The sequence below is a fragment of the Bos indicus x Bos taurus genome, chromosome 15 (assembly GCF_003369695.1).
Source record: "Bos indicus x Bos taurus breed Angus x Brahman F1 hybrid chromosome 15, Bos_hybrid_MaternalHap_v2.0, whole genome shotgun sequence".
In the NCBI taxonomy this organism is placed as follows: domain Eukaryota; kingdom Metazoa; phylum Chordata; class Mammalia; order Artiodactyla; family Bovidae; genus Bos; species Bos indicus x Bos taurus.
This window is the reverse complement of record NC_040090.1, coordinates 5,925,800-5,945,484: the sequence shown is the minus strand read 5'-3', so window position 1 is coordinate 5,945,484 and position 19,685 is coordinate 5,925,800. Positions and strand designations below refer to the sequence as shown.

General features: G+C 42.4%; 3 protein-coding genes across 3 annotated transcripts in view; all 3 read left to right on the top strand.

The window, feature by feature from the left end:
• The window catches only part of LOC113905304 (olfactory receptor 4C12-like), a 179,764-nt gene that overhangs the window by 62,094 nt on the left and 97,985 nt on the right, over positions 1 to 19,685 (top strand). The gene's annotated exons all lie outside the window — the stretch shown is intronic.
• On the top strand, positions 1,443 to 3,819 carry LOC113905309 (olfactory receptor 4B1-like). Its single transcript, XM_027562349.1, has one exon. It carries the CDS (start codon positions 2,536 to 2,538, stop codon positions 3,463 to 3,465), a length of 930 nt encoding a protein of 309 aa, XP_027418150.1. The 5' UTR covers positions 1,443 to 2,535; the 3' UTR covers positions 3,466 to 3,819.
• On the top strand, positions 6,701 to 9,885 carry LOC113905308 (olfactory receptor 4X2-like). The gene has a single exon (XM_027562348.1). The coding sequence runs from the start codon at positions 8,744 to 8,746 to the stop codon at positions 9,671 to 9,673; it is 930 nt and encodes a 309-aa protein (XP_027418149.1). The 5' UTR covers positions 6,701 to 8,743; the 3' UTR covers positions 9,674 to 9,885.

Genomic DNA, 19,685 nt, shown 5'->3' with positions numbered 1-19,685 from the left:
TGTACATTTGACACATACTATTTGTTCTCAGAATGGTTGTTCTGCTCTCCATGTCTACAACTTAAAATGAAACTTGTTTATATTTTCACCCATGCCAACTCTCCAAGTACCAATCTTTTACTTTTGTTAAAAATAGTATTTGTGTTTTATGGGCACTTATTTTATTGTTGTTGTGAAGTTGCTCAGTCGTGTCTGAGTCATTGTGACCCCATGGACTATAGTCTGCCAGGGTCCTCTGTCCATGGAACTCTCCAGACAAGAATACTGGAGTGGGTTGCCATTCTGTTCTCTAGGGGGTCTTCCTGACCCAGGGATCAAACCTGGGTTTCCTGCATTGCAGACAGATGCTTTACCATCTGAGCCACCAGGGAAGCCCCAGAAGAGTATATATGCTTTATGAGCATTTATTTTTAGTGTGTCTCAGAGTCACCTCAGTCATTTCTTTGACTCTCTCAGAAGTCATGACCTCTTTCTCTAGTCTTTTCCTTGCTCCAGAACACTAGCTTCTATAATTTTTCAAGTTCAGTAACTTCATACAGTCTTAACCTTGACTTACGTCCGTACCTGATTGTCTCCATCAGTCCAGGTCACTGAAGTCTTAACCTTGACTTACGTCCGTACCTGATTGTCTCCATCAGTCCAGATCACTGCAGTCTTAACCTTGACTTACGTCCTTACCTGATTGTCTCCATCAGTCCAGATCACTGGCCTTTGGGTTTTGCTCTTTTGTTGTTACTTCTGCTCCTTGCTGTTGAGGTTTTCTTTTTCAGTTCTTCAAAAGTATATTTCTTTCTTGTTTTTGCAAACAAGCAAAAATCTGTGTTTACTAACAGCTCTGAGAGGTGTACATTTCAAAGGCTGATTAAGATTTGGAGGGCATAAGATAATAGTTCTTTCGTGACACTTCAAGTCAAAATTGTAAAAGTGAACAAATATAAAGCAAAGATCCTAACAAGACCAAGATATGTAAGCAACCAACATGCTTTCCCTTAGTGTAAATAAATTGATAAGACAGAATTTCTGCTCTTTTAAAGTGAACCATATATTCCTAAACCCTTTTCAAAAATAATATTCCCCACATCCCCAATGCTAGAGTAGATGTCTACAACAGTATTGAATTACTATCTAAATGAACAGACCTCAAGAAATGGAAAAGCTGTTCAAACTTAACATGGCAGCCGAAGAAACAAAGTTCTGTATGGGAAAAGTTTGGAATCATGGTGAATGGAAATGTTTCCATGATCGCTTGCATCCCTGGGGTTGAAGCCTTTCCATCTTTTATTTTTTTCTTTTCTTTTTTCCCCCTATTTTTATTTCTTCTTCTGTTTTGTAAATAAGCTCATTTGTATCATGTCCAAAGCTATAGTTTTTGAAAGTTTTAGTATAAAATCAGAGATAGCTCAATTCAGTTCAGTTGCTCAGTCATGTCAGACTCTTTGCAACCCCATGGACTGCAGTATGCCAGGCCTCCCTGTCCATCACCAACTCCTGGAGATAAGGGGAAAGATAATAGGATAAAACTTAGAAATTCAAAACATTAATACTATTTCATTCTTATGTCTCATGGACTTTATGTGGTGAAAAAAGTCCTAGTTGGTTAGCTTAATCTGGAAGATATTTTTTTGAATTACATGGCATTGTTAGCTTGAAGTGGTATCATGATCTGTATTTCTTCCCTCTAGTTTGGGGCTGTATAGATGTATAAGGGGTGTCAGTAAGTATGTTCCAGGGATATAACTCATAGAGAAATTCTCTACTAACCTGGAAAAAGAATAAGCAGGCTGGCCACCCTTGCTGTCTAAGGACCAGCTCTGTGAGCTCATGATCTGTCAGCAGTTTGAGCAGAGGGTCACAGGTTTTGAAAGTGAAAGTGTAATGATGGTGACAAGCTGTGGATTGAATTATCTCCAATGTGTTTGAGCATTTGTCATAGGAACATAGTTATTGAAGATGCAAAACTGGAGAAGGAATCTGACCTGAAGAGACTGAGGCCTAGCAGAAAGGAGTGAAGAAATCAGGACAGAAGACCTTTTGGAAAAAGGTAGAAATATCAGTGGGAAGATGATTCCCTGAGGCAGAGATAAGGGAAAAAGGAAGTTAAGAAAAGAAATGTCTCATGAAAATTCCCCAATAGGAGACAGCGTTCAAAATGCAATGAAGTAAAGAACACTAAAAAATGCAAAAGGATAATAAAACTATAAGCTCTGAACTTAAATGATTCCCTAAATTCAGAATATCTTTTAGTGGACTAAAACGAATTGTGGCTAAAGTCAGAAAGTCTGGTTCTGAGTCCCAGAATTCACTACTTTTTGTGCGATCTTGGGTAAAAAGCCAATTCTCTGAGCCTTAATTTTCTGATATATAAACTGTTAATCCTTAATACGTTCATACTGGCTAAATGAATGATATCATAGTGTATTATAATGTTGTTTGCACTGCCCAACATGCCGTATATGGAGTGAATTAATTATGATCAGTGTTTGTTTTATTACAGGGCTCTCAGTAGCTCTTATCCATCGCGCCTGAAAGGATTCCATGGCGAGGACCAATAATGTGACTGAGTTAATTATCAGCGGTCTTTTCCAGGACCCAGAGGTGCAGAGAGCGTGCTTTGCGGTGTTTCTGCCCATGTACTTGGCCACGGTGGTGGGCAATGGCCTCATTGTTCTGACGGTCAGAGTCAGTAAGAGCCTGCGTTCCCCCATGTACTTCTTCCTTAGCCACCTGTCGCTGGTGGAGATCAGTTACTCCTCCACTGTTGTCCCTAAATTCATCACAGACTTAGTTTCCAGGATTAAGACCATCTCCCTGGAGGGCTGTGTGGCTCAGATATTCTTCTTTCACTTGTTTGGAGTTGCTGAGATCTTCCTGCTCACGGTGATGGCCTATGACCGCTACGTGGCCATCTGCAAGCCCCTTCACTACACAATCATCATGAGCCGGCCTGTGTGCCACCGCCTGGCAGCCGCTTCCTGGCTGGGGGGCATAATTCACTCCATGGTGCAGATCCTTGTCACTGTCCAGTTGCCCTTCTGCGGTCCCAACGTGATTGACCACTACTTCTGTGACCTCCATCCCTTGTTCAAGCTTGCCTGCACTGACACATTCGTGGAGGGTGTCATTGTGTTGACCAACAGTGGATTAATCTCTGTCTTCTCCTTCCTCCTCTTGGTGTCCTCATACATTGTCATCCTGGTCAACTTGAGGAACCATTCAGCTGAGGGGAGACGCAAAGCCCTCTCCACCTGTGCCTCTCACGTCACGGTGGTCGTCCTGTTCTTTGGACCCGCCATCTTCCTCTACATGCGGCCCCCCTCCACCTTCACTGAGGACAAGCTGGTGGCCGTGTTCTACACGGTGGTCACCCCCATGCTGAACCCCATCATCTACACACTCAGAAATGCAGAGGTGAAAATTGCCTTGAAGAGGCTGTGGGGCAAGAAAGTTAACTCAGGGGTGGAATAACAATGAAAACCTTAAAAAACTGAGCATGCATATGGTGACTAAATAGAAGTTTGATTTTAGTGAACTATGAAGAACAGAGCAAATGTTCACCTATTTATGTTTTTTGGTTGTATTTTAGGTGAGGGCTTTATATTCCATAAAATAAATCAGATGCTTTTCATAGCCCTCTGTATTTTGGAGAAAGTTGACAATTGAGCTGCATTGTTGTTTTTCTTCATGTTCTTCAGTATACAGGGCATAGACATTAGGGAGGGATCACCTGGGTTGGAATTCCCACTCTGTCACCTTCTACCTGCGAACCCTGGGTTCATTTACTTTACTTCTCAGTAAACGATACTTCTTAGCATGCTGCAATGTGTGGAAAGATTGTGGTACTGGGAGAAATAAGTTTATGTTTTATTCTTTCCCTCTATCAATGTGCTCTTGTGGGAATCCCTGGAAGGCTTTTCTATCAATACTTCATTTTAGGTCTAGTTAGGGAGTGTGGGGGAGAAGGAAATGGCAACCCACTGCAGTATTCTTGCCTGGAGAATCCAATGGATAGAGGAGCCTGGTGGGCTGTGGTCCATAGCGTCCCAAAGGGTCGGACTCGACTGAAATGACTTAGCGTGCCCAGGGAGTTTGGGATGGGCATGTACCCACTGCTATATTTAAAATGGATAATCAACAATGGCTTACTGTAGATCACATGCAACTCTGCTCAATGTTATGTGGCAGCCTGGATGGAAGGGGCGTTTGGGGAAGGATGGAAACATGTATACCTATGGCTGAGTCCCTTCACTGTTCACCTGAAACTATTCCAACATTGTTTGTTAATCAACTCTACCCCAGTACAAAATAAAAATTTTAATAATGTTAAAAACTGAAAAACCATTGCTAAGAACATAACTATTTCATCTTTTCTAGTAAGTGAAAATATTTAAATATCTCCCATCTCTGTGACAGCTGCACTCAGCACCTCTCTCTCATCCTTTCAGATACTGTTATAGATGGCTTTTCAAACCAGTATGTATAAACTTGATCAATTAAGTTTGTCAAAGTTCACTTAGCAGGAATCATCTTATCAGCTCTTGACAACTGTATATATAATTCTATCATAGGAGAAGGTTTTTCTCTCCGATGTTTTTTAAATGGAAAAAAATATGAAGGCAATTTTTTAGGAATGCATCTTCTCAAATATCAACCCTATTAAAGTTGTCTATTTCTTAAAAAAAAAAAACCAACAACTTAATTTTAGTTTTCCCCCTTCATTGACCTGAATCCAATGCCTCAAATTCCACAGTAGGAGCTTTGTTTCATGGAAGTAGGACATTGTTAGAATGGAAAGGTCTGTGGAAGGTGAAATATAATAGAGCTATGATTAATCATTCACATGGGCTTCCCAGGTGGCTCAGTGGTAAAGAATCTGCGTGCCAAGGCAGGAGACACAGAAGAGGAGGGTATGATCCCTGGGTCGGGAAGATCCCCTTGAGGAGGAAATGTCAACCTGCTCCAGTTTCTTGCCTGGATGATCCCATGCACAGAGAAACCTGGCAGGCTACAGTTCATGGGGTTGCAGAGTCGGACCTGACGGCAACTGAGCAGGCATGCAACCAGGCATATCTTTTTGTTTTCAAACTTCTAATTTTGTGTAGGAGCATAGCAGATTAACGATGTTGTGATAGTTTCAGGGGAACCGCAAAGACTCAGCCATAAACAAACAGCCATTCATGTCTTCATCCAAATAATTTTACAAGACCCTTTCCTTTCTAGACAGTTGTCTGTGCACTGAGTTATGTGCTTGTGTGTGTGTGTGTGTGTGTTAGTCACTCAGTCATGCATGGCTTAAGCCAAAATGTTGCCTGTTTTTGTATGACCTGTGAGCCAAGAAAGGCTTTTACATTTTCATATGGTTGAAAAAATTAAAGTAAAATAATATTTTGTGACACATAAAAGTTGGATAAATTTAAGCTTTATTGCCCACAAATAAGTTCTATTGGATTACAGTCATGCCCCATTATTTTACTCTTTTTATCTATGGCAGCTTTTGTGTTGGAGTGGCATGGTTGCATAGTTACGACAGAGACTGTGTGGTCTGCAAAGCCCATATATTTTCTTTTTTTATGTATGAAATTTTTATATTTATTTACAAATTAATTTTTATTGGAGTAAACTGCTTTATGATGTTGTCAGTTTCTGCTGTGCAGCAAAGCAAATCAGTGCTATGTATACATATATGCCCGCTTTTTTAGATTTCCTTCTCATTTAGGTCATCGCAGATCAGTGAGTAGGGTTCTCTACGCTAAACAGTAGGTTCTCACAAGTTATTATTTTGTGTAGAGCAGTGTGTATACGTCAATCCCAATCTCCCAATCTGTCCCACCCCTCATTGTCTCTTGGTAACTCTAAGCTTGTTCTCTACATTCATGACTCTGCTTGCAAAGCCTGTATATTTTCTGTGTAGCACTTTACCGAACATGTTTCCCAGCCCCTGGCTTAAGCCATAGTAACATTTATTGCTTACTCAACAGGAAGTTGGGAGGTCAGTGGTCCCAGGGTTGTTTTGTTATTCCCACCATGCCCAAGCCCCTTCAGTTCTCTTGGCTGGCCCCTCATGGCTGCAAGATGTCTAAAGCAGCTCTCCGTATTACATGCTCACATGTAAGAAGGGAGGGGTTTTCATTTCATTTCAGAAAACAGTTCCAAGGACTTTTCCAGAACAATTCTTATTTTGTTCTTATTGAGCGGAACTAGCTTATATATCTATCCCTAGATACAAAGGAGTCTGGAACAGTAAGTAGTGGCATAAACATAAAAAGGGTAAGCTGACCAATTCACATCTTCATTTTAACTTGCAAAATGGGGAAAGTTGTGTAGTACTATCCCTAATTCTTAAAGAATCTGTACTTTTCATATAATGGTGGAGTTTAATTAGAACTAGGCAAGTGTGGCCATAGTCAGTGGGTTAATCTTCACCAGGTTAGAAAATAACATCAGCCTTTCCTGAAAATGTATAACTTTAGGTGAGCAAATAGTCTCATACCACAAACATTTTAACAAATGTATTTTCCTGTAATGCATGTTCATAGACTCATATTAAAAACTCATCTTCCTTAGATGTGTTAAACTGAATCATTCAACAGAGAAAAGATTTTGACTTACAGCCTTCCACAAAAGCTTAGTGATGAGATGTACAGAATAAATGAATAAATGTAGATTTTCTTAAATATTTTGAGCTTTTATGTAATTATTTGTTAATGTTCCTCCTAAATGTTTTTTAAAAATATAATGGATAATGAAAAAAATGATAATGGTTAATTCAGAGTTTGCACTCTCAAAAGCAATTATTGGGTTGGCCAAAAAGTTTGTTTGGGTTTTTTACATGACATCTTATGTTAAAACCTGTAAAATAATTAAAAAAAAATATGGTCATAATAGTCTCTTAATCACTAGTTGAAAATGGCATTTTGTTTCAGCTTTAATTTTAGTCAGGCTAAATTAATGACAATTATGTTTAGGACTGGGAGAGAGCATGCTGATCATACAAAGTGTTATTATAGCATTTGTAAAACTATTCATGACAGAAAATTTATTACAGATGAGGCCAAAGCAGAGTAATAAACTCACATGTAGTGTTTTCAAACCAATATCCAGTTTAGTATTGATAAAGATCAGTTTGGAAAGGTTTTGTTTCCTTCTGAGCAGGCATCTCAACAGCAGTTGCATTGTGATTTTGGCTCAGATAACCCTTGCTGTGGTGGTAGGGGCTGTCTTCCGCATTGTAGGGTGTTAGCATCTCTGGCCTCTGTCCAGTAAGTGCCAATAACACCGTCTTCCCACACAGGTAAATGAAAAGTTTAGGAAATGAAAGTTTAAAAATGTTTCTAGATGTTGCCACATATCCTCTTGGGGGCAAAATCACCCATGGTTGAGAACCACTATTCTGTAGCCTCACTGTCATCCACACCAAAGGCCGGGAGAAGGGCTGTCTCAGTTTCTGACATTTGTGGTCCATAATTCCTTGAATCCATCCTTGGGATGGCATCATATGTAAAATCACATAATTGAGTTCACGATAAGCAAGAGCTGGATCTAATTGCCCTCAGAACAGCATAGAGTCCCATAGCCTAAGTGCTCTGTGAACACTGAGTAAAATTAATTTAATATATTCCCTATTGATTTCTGAAGTTATGTTACCTACAAGAAAGTTTGAGAGGTTGGTATTCAGGTCCCGCTTCCCATGAGGTAGGTGCCTGATGACGAAGGGGAAAGGCGTGGCTCTCTGGGGACCAATCTTCTCTCCTTTGATCACAGTGCACCCCACTCCACCCCCAGTATCTCTCAGCAGTGTGAACTCAAGGCTGAGCTGCCAGAATTCTTATTTCTCTGTGGGCCATCTGAGAGGCAAGTCTGCTGTGCTCTTGTTTTTAATCAGGTGGAATCGACTTACTGGCTTAATCTCAGCATTCCTAAGGCTGCAGGGAGAGCAGATCCTCCATCTGGCAACTCCTAAGATGTATGAGCTCTGGCACATAACTTGGCCTTAATGCTCGGAGATTGAATAACTGGGAAACCGTCACGAGGTAATGGATGGTCTCAGGGCACTATTTTGCTCTCTGGGATCGGAACAGATAAAAGGAACAGTGGTGAGACAGCAGAGGCCCAGAAACAGTGGGGTGAGTTTTGTTTTGTGAGCATGTGATGATTATAATTCCGCTTTGAAAGTAAAGGGAATGCTAAGTGCTCTCACGCTGGTCTGGTCTTTGCCTGAAATAAGCGCTCTGCTAGACACGGGATTCAGGGATGAAAAGATGTGGTCCTGCTCCTTGGTGACCTCTGTTCTTTCAGTATTTTCTGAACTTCTGTGGTGTACCAAATACTGTGCTAAGAAGGCAGGATGATCTATATGCACTGTTGCCACCCTAAGTACGTTCACTGAGTGTAGTTTTGTGCAGGTGCTTCAGTTAGCACTGGAGATGGAGTGGTAGCCAGACATACTCTCTGCTCTAAAACGTCCACAGTTTGGTGGACCAGATGGTCACATAGCACAATTCCAATTCAATGTGCAAAGTGCTGTATTTCCAGAATGTCCTAAGAGAAGAGTGTCACCGACTGTAAGGGTCTATGGATTGCAGAGATGGATTTCCTATTTCTGAGAAGACTAAGTTTATAGAGTCTGAATGGTAGCATTTCAGGTACGCAAGGGACTATTATATAATTCACTCCTTAAGGAAGGAGTCTTTTGTTTTGTATCATTTCATATCACCCTTCTGAATTCCTGCCTCCTGGTGGCTACGTCATGGCTGAAACACACAATGTGACAGAATTCATTTTCCTGGGACTTTCTTCCAATCCAGAGGTGCAGAAAGTCTGCTTTGTGATGTTTCTGCTCCTGTACACAGCCATTGTGCTGGGGAATCTCCTCATCGTCCTCACTGTCATGAGCAGCAGAAGCCTTGGCTCCCCCATGTACTTCTTCCTGAGCTACCTGTCCTTTGTTGAGATCTGCTACGCCTCGACGACAGTCCCCAGACTCATCTCAGATCTGCTGGCTGAGAGGAAAGCCATATCTCTGTGGGGCTGCATGACACAGCTTTCCTTTCTCCACTTCTTTGCCGGCACTGAGATTTTCCTGCTCACTGTGATGGCCTATGACCGCTACGTGGCCATCTGCAAGCCCCTCAGCTACACCACCATCATGAACCGGCGGGTGTGTGCCTTCCTGGTGGGAGCAGCATGGGTGTGGGGCTTAGTGCATTCCTTGGCCCAAATCCTTCTCATCTTCCGCTTGCCCTTCTGTGGTCCCAATGTGATCGACCACTATTTCTGTGACGTGCTTCCCCTGCTCAAACTTGCCTGCTCTGACACCGTCCTCATTGGTCTTCTGATCGTTGCTAACGGGGGGACCCTGTCTGTGATCAGCTTTGTGGTCCTCTTAGCCTCCTATGTGGTCATCTTGCTCCATCTGAGGACTCGGAGCTCCGCGGGGCGGCGCAAGGCCCTGTCCACCTGTGGATCCCACATCACTGTGGTCACCTTGTTCTTTGGGCCCTGCATCTTCATCTATCTGAGACCTTCTACCACCCTATCTGTGGACAAGACGGTGGCCGTGTTCTACACGGTGATCACCCCACTGCTCAACCCTGTCATCTACTCCCTGAGAAATGCTGAAGTGAAGAAGGCCATGAAGAGGCTGTGGGTCAGAGCAATGAAGCTAGAAGAGAGGTAGAGGCTGAGCTTTGGTCTTGATCCTTGGGTTTAGGTGATGCTCTGTCAAACTGAAGGGGCAGGATGAGATGAAGAACAAGTTCCCAGGACTTGTTAATTTTAGAGTTACTCTCCATCAACTTCACTATAATCAATTACCATATATTTTCTCTTCAGTTCAGTTCAGTCACTCAGTCGTGTCCGACTCTTTGCGATTGCATGAATCTAGCATGCCAGGCCTTCCTGTCTATCACCAACTCCTGGAGTTCACCCAAACCCATGTCCATCGAGTTGGTGATGCCATCCAGCCATCTCATCCTCTGTCGTCCCCTTCTCCTCTTGCCCTCAATCCGTCCCAGCATCAGAGTCTTTTCTAATGAGTCAATTCTTCGCATCAGGTGGCTAAAGTATTGGAGTTTCAGCTTTAGCATCAGTCCTTCCAAAGAACACTCAGGACTGATCTCCTTTAGGATGGACTGGTTGGATCTCCTTGCAGTCCAAGGGACTCTCAAGAATCTTCTCCAACACCACAGTTCAAAAGCATCAATTCTTCAGCACTCAGCTTTCTTCACAGTCCAGCTCTCACATCCATACATGACCACTGGAAAAACCATAGCCTTGACTAGACGGACCTTTGTTGGCAAAGTAATGTCTCTGCTTTTGAATATGCTATCTAGGTTGGTCATAACTTTCCTTCCAAGTAGTGTCTTTTAATTTCATGGCTGCAATCACCATCTGCAGTGATTTTGGAGCCCCCCAAAATAAAGTCTGACACTGTTTCCACTGTTTCCCCATCTATTTCCCATGAAGTAATGGGACCAGATGCCATGATCTTAGTTTTCTGAATGTTGAGCTTTAAGCCAACTTTTTCACTCTCCTCTTTCACTTTCATCAAGAGGCTTTTTCTTATCTCTTACTGTTACTTAATTGGCCACTTTTCTGTCAGATGTTTAAATTGTTTCTGAAGTTTTATAAATAACAATGTTCTACGTTTCCTGAACAGAATTTTTTAATGATACTGATTTTTAAACAGTTATTTGCTATAGAAACCTTACTTTGTTAAAAAGTGTAATAACTTTTGATGCGTGGTGCTAAATAAATTCTCAGAATGTTTGTAACTCAACAGTCATTAAATTTTTTCTTGATGAGAAATAGTATTTTAGATAGTCTCATCTCATCTCCCCGTAAGATATTTATTAATTGCAAAAGCATAAATATGACTTTACAATCAAGAATCCTAGAAGGTACTCTTCTTAGTAATTAGACACATTTATGATATTTAGACTGAGAGGCACACAGCATAATTACTGTAGCATTCCTATAAAAAATATACAATGTCACTTTAATCAGAAAATATCAGTTAAGCCTGCGCTGAATAATAGTTTGCAAGGAAAGAGATCAAGATAGTCGAGTAGGAGGATGCTGGCTCACCTCCCTTCATGAACACATGAAAACTACAACTACATATATAGTGACTCTGCCTGTAGTCAACCTGGGTGCTAGCAGAATTCTCCTGCCACCAAAGCTGTGAAGAAAGATCCACATGGAGTCTGCTAGTAAGGGAGGAGAAGCAGTCTGGCCAGGACGCATACTTCCCAGGGGCACACACGAGAGTGTGTTACAGGGTCAGGAATCCTCCCTGGGGAGTGAGGATTTCGACCTACACCTTAGGTACCCCAGCCCTTTGGTTCTGATACTGGTAAGACAAGCCTCTTAACTGGAAAACCGGTGAGGATTACTGGAGGACTGTGAGAGACTCTGCTCTTGAAAACAACACACACACATATTTGCTTACTTCCAGTCACAGCTCGAAGGCAGCGGGTCAAAAGCTGCCTGTTGCTCCTGCTGGCTCACCAGGGTCACCCCAGTGTCCCCAGGTCCCCACCGGGCTCCTGTTGCAGCCCCTCCTGCTCTGGTGCTTCTTCCCACAAAAGCAGGGGCTGCCATTGCCAGTGAAGGGGTGCAGACTTTGAGGGAACAAAGTCAGCTTGGACTCTGGCCCCACTTCTGACTGGGGAGGAGGCAGCCACTGTCAGTGCACGCCTTGGTGCACGTCCTGGAGAGGGAGCGAGACTAGCTCCCGAGCGGAGATGGCCCCCGCCAGAGCGTCTGTCACCGTGCACACTCTCTGAAGGCAGAAGGGGAGGCGGTAGCATAGAGAACTCCACCCCTGGGGCGTGCATCCCCTGTGCACACTCGGGAGGGAGTGGGACAAGCCTAGTGGTGTGGCACCCACTGCTCAGACCCCAGTCCATCCTGTAACTAAGGTACACACGTGTGTGCATGCTAAGTCACTCCAGTTGTGTCCACCTCTTTGTGATCCCATGGGCTGTGTGTAGCCCATTGGCTTCTCTGTCCATGGGGTTCTCCAAGAATACTAGAGTGGGTTGCCATGCCCTTCACCAGATCTTCCTGATCCAGGGATCGAAACTGCGTCTCTTACCTGTTGCGTTTGGTAGGCGGGTTCTTTACCACCAGCACCACCTGGGAAGTGCAGCTGCAAGACCTCACACCCCAGCAAGGTCCCAGACCAGGGAGGAGACTGCCATCAAACCTGGGAGGAGCCCGGTGTTCTCAGGGCTCCTGCTTCACCTCCTTGGGCCAGAGTCCACCTCCAACAGGGCGGTGACGGCCACTGCACACAGGGGAAGCTCTGCCTCCAAGCCACGGGGCACACAGACTGCACAGAGCTGCTTCCTCAAAAGGACATGCTTTCACGACTGGCATAGGTGACAGCTTCACTTAATTTCAAAGAGAAAGGTAAACAAAATGAGAAGACAAAGGGACAGGTTTCACATGAAAGAACAAGAAAATAAACCATGAAAAAATCTGAGTGAAACAGAGAAATAACTTGCCTGATAAAGAGTTTGAATCAATCGTAACTGAACTTGGGAAAAGAACAGTTGAACACAGTGAGAATTTTAACAAAGATTAAGGAAGTATAAAAACCAATCAGAGCTGAAGAATACAATAAATGAAGTGAAAACTACACTAAAGGGAATTAACAGCAGATTAGATGGTTCAGAAGAATATATAAGCGATCTGGTAGATAGAATAATAGAAAACACTCAACCAGAATAGCAAAAAGACAGATTTAGAAAAACGAGAATAATTTTCGGAACTCTGTGACAACATCAAGCATACCAACATTCGCATTTTAGGAGTCCCAGGATAAAAGAGAGAGAAAAATGTATTCAATACTTTGAATTCCCACAGCACTTAGCTAGAATCTTTTCAAGTCTTTGCTCCCTAAATTTCAGTGTTTATTTTTCTTACTCCTCCAGCCCTGACTCTGCCCCTAGACTTTAACTCTTGGGTATATGGCATGAATCTTACTCATTTTTATACCTTGCTCTTAATGATATCTAGTAAACCGTAATAAATATATGGTCTATTAAATTCCAGAAGTCAGTAGTGCTTCAGATTGTAAGTGGACAGTGGTTGTTACATCTGTATCTTCGACTCAACTATCTAATTAATAAACTGATATTATACTGCTTGAGACCAAATCAATAATCACTGCTTAATTTTTTCTGAGAATAACATACATTGGCTGGAGAATCCAAAGGACAGGATCCTGGCGGGCTACAGTCCATTGGGTCGCAGAGTCAGCTATGACTGAGGTCACTTAGAACACACACACGTTATATATGCATACGAAAAGAGCATGTATTATGTATATATTTTACTATTATCCAAGAGATTTCATATATTTTATCTCCATTTCATCCTAAAATGCTCTGGTGATGTAGGTGTGAGTCTCCTGCTTTATAGATAACGAGGCTGAGGCTTTGGGAGGTAGGTGCCTTGATCCAGGTCAGAGAGTTAGGTCCCCCAAAGGCTGAACTCAAACCCAGGACTGTCTGATTTCTAAGTTCTTGCTCTCTCTGTGTATCCCTCTGCTTCTCTTTAAGGATCACAGAGCACAAACACATCTAAGTCTCTGGATTCCAAAACTGAGGTTTCATAATCTCTGTTACTGTCAGGTGTTTTTCTGTGGAATCACTTCAATGTAAATGAAAAGTGTTTCTTAGAAATACAGTCTGAACTGCCTTCTGGTCGCAAATATTCCTGGGTCCACAGAAAACCAGGGCCTGAGATGCCAGATCTGGAAATGGTGAGCTGAAACACCAGGGAGACACGGTGCTCCTCGCAGCTCAGCCTCTGATTCTCACGAAAGGAAAAGCTCACTGAGCTGCAAGGCTTAGCTAATATATAGGATCAAAATGCCTTATGTTGGTCAAGAAGAATTTTTCAAATGCTGAAAAAGGCAGCATTCTTGAGACTGACACATGTTTCAGAAAATGGGAAATAGAAGTCAAAGACTAATATGAGTTGAGTATCCTCTATTCAATTTCCTAAAATTAGACCTGAAGGGCACTGCCCCATAGGTAGGACAATGCTCACTTTGCAGTTGAGGAAACTGCAGGTCAAGGACTCTTCCAAAGCCCTGGTTGTTTTTTCTGAACCAGCTGTTTGTGAACCATGAGTTAGAACCCAGAGTTCTTCAGGCACCTCAGGGATTGGTGAAGAGGCAGAGCAGGAGAGGACAAGATGCAGTCAAACAGGTCCTTGTGGGACTTCAATTAAAGCAGCAGATTATCTTGTTTCTTTTTGAAAAATAAGCTTTACATGTAAGATTTATGTTCATAAAAGATAGTCAAATCCTTTAAGAAACTTAAAAAAAACATTGTAAAATATTCTGTCTACATGTCTTTCTTGATTTCTTCATAGTCAGGTTCTGCAGCTTGGTATGGAGTGACAGGCTTTAGGAAACGACCATTCTGAGCAGGGGGAGCAGAGCCAAGCCTTCTTCTTTAAAACTAGATCATTTTTCAAGAGGATTTTTAAAACACTTTATTTTATGCTAGAGTATAGCTGACTTAATACTGTTGTGAGAGTTTCAGGTGGACACCAAAGGGAGCAGCCATACGTATACATGTATCCATTCTCCCCCACACTTCCTTCCTATCCAGGCTGCCCCATAACATTGAGCAGAGTTCTCTGTGCTCTACAGAAAGTCCTTGTTCCTTCTAAAGTCCAAGTCCAGAAAATCAGGGCAAGAGGTTCCTCAGTGAGAGTGAAGGCATGCCTCAGAAAAGATAGTGTGCCCAATCAGGGCGAACTCTCCTGAACATGCAGTGTTGACTCAGACTGCCCTGAAATTGCCTCACTGCCGGGAGCCAGCGAGAGACATTCCACTCGTGACAAAGGTCATGAGGAAGGAGGCTCAGCATACGCAAAGGCGGGATCGAGCCTCAGGAGTCCCCCCGGATATTCTCGAGCATCTACCCCCAAAAAACCAGAGTCTGCCTACTTTATTGCTTTGTGCTCTCACCTCTGACTTTACTGGGGGCTGTCCCCTACCACCATCTCGCTCTCTCTGTCAAAGAGTTAACTTACAGCTCCAATTAATAAAAGTTCCTGGGCAATTAGGAGTGTTTAAATCCAAACCCCTCAGATGGCTCTCTAACTCGCCTGACAAATTTACCCGGACTCCTACAGCTATGCATACGATTGTTTACAGTCTCCCAGCCTCGAGAGGCACGGGAAGCTTAAGATATTCAAATAGCTTAGAGCCTCTCAGAGAGTTAGAAACTGTCAGAATAAAACTAGTAAAAAATTTCATTGATGAGCCAATGCTTGTTGCCAAGTTTTCACATCCCCTGAATTGTATCCTTGAATGTGTATTAATTAATATAGTTGGTATGTAGAAAAAATAAGTAGTGGCCTTGGTGTTAGTAACTTTAGACCCTTAAGGTAATAAATTCTTTCCTTTGTTGTAAACCCATTACACATCCGCCCTATAGGAATGCAATTTTATCTTCGGAAGATGGCGCCAAACCTTAAAATAATTACTCTTAGAGAAAATAAGTCTTACGGTTGATAAGTCTTTGTCAAGAGTCATAAAATGTTAATAAGCCTTCTGGCCAGAAGATGATGTAAATCACCTAAACCATTTGTATACGATAAATTTGCAGGAAAGAAACCCTGGTTTTTGATAAGGATCAAAGACTGCTGACTTTGCATCCCCTATTATCCTCTATGTGTAACTTAGGGTATAAAAGCCCCTGTTGAAAATAAAGCTACGGGCCTTGCTCACCAGCGCTTGGTCTCCCCATGTCATTCTTCCCCTTAACTTCCAGCTGAGTCTCCATCTGGAGCACGGATATCCTCTGCGACCATTTATTTGCCTGGGCTTCTAAGACCCACTCAAGAAGGTGTCTAAGGTGGGGCACCTTCCTCTATTTGAGAGGGCGCCTGTGGCCTCCGTGGTCAGAGCTAACCTGGTGTCACGGCTTATTTTGATTTTCCGTGTAAACCAAGCTACTCAGCTTCTTTTCTCCACTGAATTTTCCTACTGAGCTATCCTCATTCTATTACTCTTTATATCTTTGATAAATAAATAAATAAATAGGTCGCCGAAGCCGTCTCTCCTTCAAATACCCTGGATCAGCTGGGGCTGGACCTCGGCACCTCACCTCTTAGGATGACGTCACTATTGCATCTTTCTATTATGACTGCAGACTGTGCCACAGGACGTGTAGCGTTCAGTCGTCTTCATAAACCTTTATTTATTTATTTATTTATTTTCATTTTGTGAACTGTATAGAACTAGACCAACTTGCCCGTTAGGTATCCTAAGTTTTATGATTCTTTGTAATTGAAATTTAATAAAAATGTTTTGAAATAAATAGAAGTAAAAGAGAACCTTGGAATTAAATCCTATGGCAGTGGCCTTGTAAACTAATCTCCTACTTGACTCTAACGTGCAACCATTGAGATCTAATAATACTTGATATTTATTAAGCACCTCAGTTCAGTTTAGTTCAGTTCAGTCGCTCAGTTGTGTCTGACTCTTTGTGACTCCATGAACTGCAGCATGCCAGGCCTCTCTGTCCATCATGAACTTCAGGAGTCAACCCAAACCCATGTCCATTGAGTCGGTGATGCCATCCAACAATCTCATCCTCTGTTGTCCCCTTCTTCTGTCTTCAATCTTTCCCAGCATCAGGATCTTTTCCAATGAGTCAGTTCTTTGCATCAGGTGGTCAAAGTATTGGAGCTTCAGCTTCAGCATCAGTCCTTTCAATGATTATTCAGGACTTATTTCCTTCAGTATTGACTGGTTTTATCTCCCTGCAGTCCAAGGGACTCTCAAGAGTCTTCTCCAACACCACAGTTCAAAAGCATTAATTCTTCAGTGCTCAGCTTTCTTTATAGTCCAACTCTCATATCATGACTACTGATATGAGAGTCTCCATTCATGACTACTGCAGAAACCATAGCTTTGACAGCTTTTGAATATCCTGTCTAGGTTGGTCATAACTTTTCTTCCAAGGAGCAAGCGTCTTTTAATTTCATGGCTGCAGCCACTGTCTACAGTGATTCTGGAACCCAAGAAAATAAAGTCTGTCACTGTTTCCATTGTTTCCCCATCTATTTGCCATGAGGTTATGGGACCAGATGCCATCATCTTAGTTTTCTGAAGGGAGGGAAAGAGGCCAGAAAATGAGGAATTGTGGTCTGAACAATGGAATATGTTTACCAAATTACTTCATCTTTTTCTTCTGGGCACACAAGCTGCCGTTCCTGGCCCCCTTACATCCACATGGGGTCTTGTTACTAATAGGTGGAAATAATATACCTGTTTAGGCTTGGTCCATAAAATGTCCCTAGTAATCCTCAATTTAACTTTGATGACTGGCTAGCTGGGCGCACATGACCCAGCAGATGGTCCTGAAGCCCCAGGAGACCAGAGGTACCACAGATTGCCATGGGCCTGTTACTGATGGTCATAGCTTGGTGGACAGCTCTCCCTAAAACCTGCAAATCTGCATTGGACTTAGTATGAATGAGAAATAAACTTTCACTGGGATTAGTTCAGTTCAGTCACTCAGTTGTGTCCAACATGAACTGCAGCACGCCAGGCCTCCCTGTACATCACCAACTCCCGGAGTTTACCCAAACCCGTGTCCATCGAGTAGGTGATGCCATCCAACCATCTCATCCTCTGTTGTCCCCTTCTCCTCCTGCCCTCAATCTTTCCCAGCATCAGGGTCTTTTCAAATGAATCAGCTCTTTGCAAAATGTGGCCAAAGTATTGGAGTTTCAGCTTCAACATCAGTCCTTCCAATGAACACCCAAGACTAATCTCCTTTAAGAAGGACTGGTTTGATCTCCTTGCAGTCCAAGGGACTCTCAAGAGTCTTCTCCAACACCACAGTTCAAAAACATCAATTCTTCAGCACTCAGCTTTCTTTAGAGTCCAACTACACATCCATACATGACTACTGGAAAAACCATAGCCTTGACTAGATGGACCTTTGCTGGCAAAGTAATGTCTCTGCTTTTTAATATGCTATCTAGGTTGCTCATAACTTTCCTTCCAAGGAGTAAGCATCTTTTAATTTCATGGCTGCAATCATCATCTGCAGTGATTTTGTAGCCCAGAAAATAAAGTCAGATACTGTTTCCACTGTTTCCCCATCTATTTCCATGAAGTGATGGGACCAGATGCCATGATCTTTGTTTTCTGAATGTTGAGCTTTAAGCCAACTTTTTCATTCTCCTCTTTCACTTTCATCAAGATGCTCTTTAGTTCCTCTTTCTGCCATAAGGGTCGTGTCATCTGCATATCTGAGGTTATTGATATTTCTCCCGGCAATCTTGATTCCAGCTTGTGCTTTGTCCAGCTCAGCATTTCTCATGATGTACTCTGCATATAAGTTAAATAAACAGTTGACAATATACAGCCTTGACATACTTCTTTTCCTATTTGGAACCAGTCTGTTGTTCCATGTCCAGTTCTAACTGTTGCTTCCTGACCTGCATATAGGTTTCTCAAGAGGCAGGTCAGGTGGTCTGGTATTCCCATCTCTTTCAGAATTTTCCACAGCTTATAGTGATCCACACAGTCAAAGGCTTTGCCATAGTCAATCAAACAGAAATAGATGTTTTTCTGGAACTCTCTTGCTTTTTCCATGATCCAGCGGATGTTGGCAATTTGGTCTCTGGTTCCTCTGCCTTTTCTAAAATCAGCTTGAACATCTGGAAGTTCCCAGTTCACGTATTGCTGAAGCCTGGCTTGGAGAATTTTGAGCATTACTTTACTAGCATGTGAGATGAGTGCAATTGTGCAGTAGTTTGAGCATTCTTTGGCATTGCATTACTTTGGGATTGAAATGAAAACTGATCTTTTCCAGTCTTGTGGCCACTGATGAGTTTTCCAAATTTGCTGGCATATTGAGTGCAGCACTTTCATAGCATCATCTTTCAGGATTTGAAATAGCTCAACTGGAATTCCATCACCTCCTCTAGCTTTGTTCATAGTGATGCTTTCTAAGGCCCACTTGACTTCACATTCCAGGATGTCTGGCTCCAGGTGAGTGATCACACCATCATGATTATCTGGGTCATGAAGATCTTTTTTGTACAGTTCTTCTTACCACCTCTTCTTGATATCTTCTGCTTCTGATAGGTCCATACCATTTCTGTCCTTTATTGAGCCCATCTTTGCATGCAATGTTCCCTTGGTATCTCTGATTTTCTTGAAGAGATCTCTAGTCTTTCCCATCCTGTTGTTTTCCTCTATTTCTTTGCATTTATTGCTGAGGAAGGCTTTCTTATCTTTCCTTGCTATTCTTTGGAACTTTGCATTCAAATGGGAATATCTTTCCTTTTCTGCTTTGCTTCTCACTTGCCTTCTTTTCACAGCCATTTGCAAGGCCTTCTCAGAAGCCATTTTGTTTTTTTGCATCTCTTTTTCTTGGGGATGGTCTTGATTCCTGTCTCTTGTACAATGTTATGAACCTCCATCCATTGTTCATCAGGCACTATTTATCAGATCTAGTACCTTAAATCTGTTTATCACTTCCACTGTGTAATCATAAGGGATTTGATTTAGATCATACCTGAATAGGCTAGTGGTTTTCTCCACTTTCTTCAATTTCAGTCTGTATTTGGCAATAAGGAGTTCATGGTCTGAGCCACAGTCAGCTCCTGGTCTTGTTTTTGCTGACTGTATAGAGCTT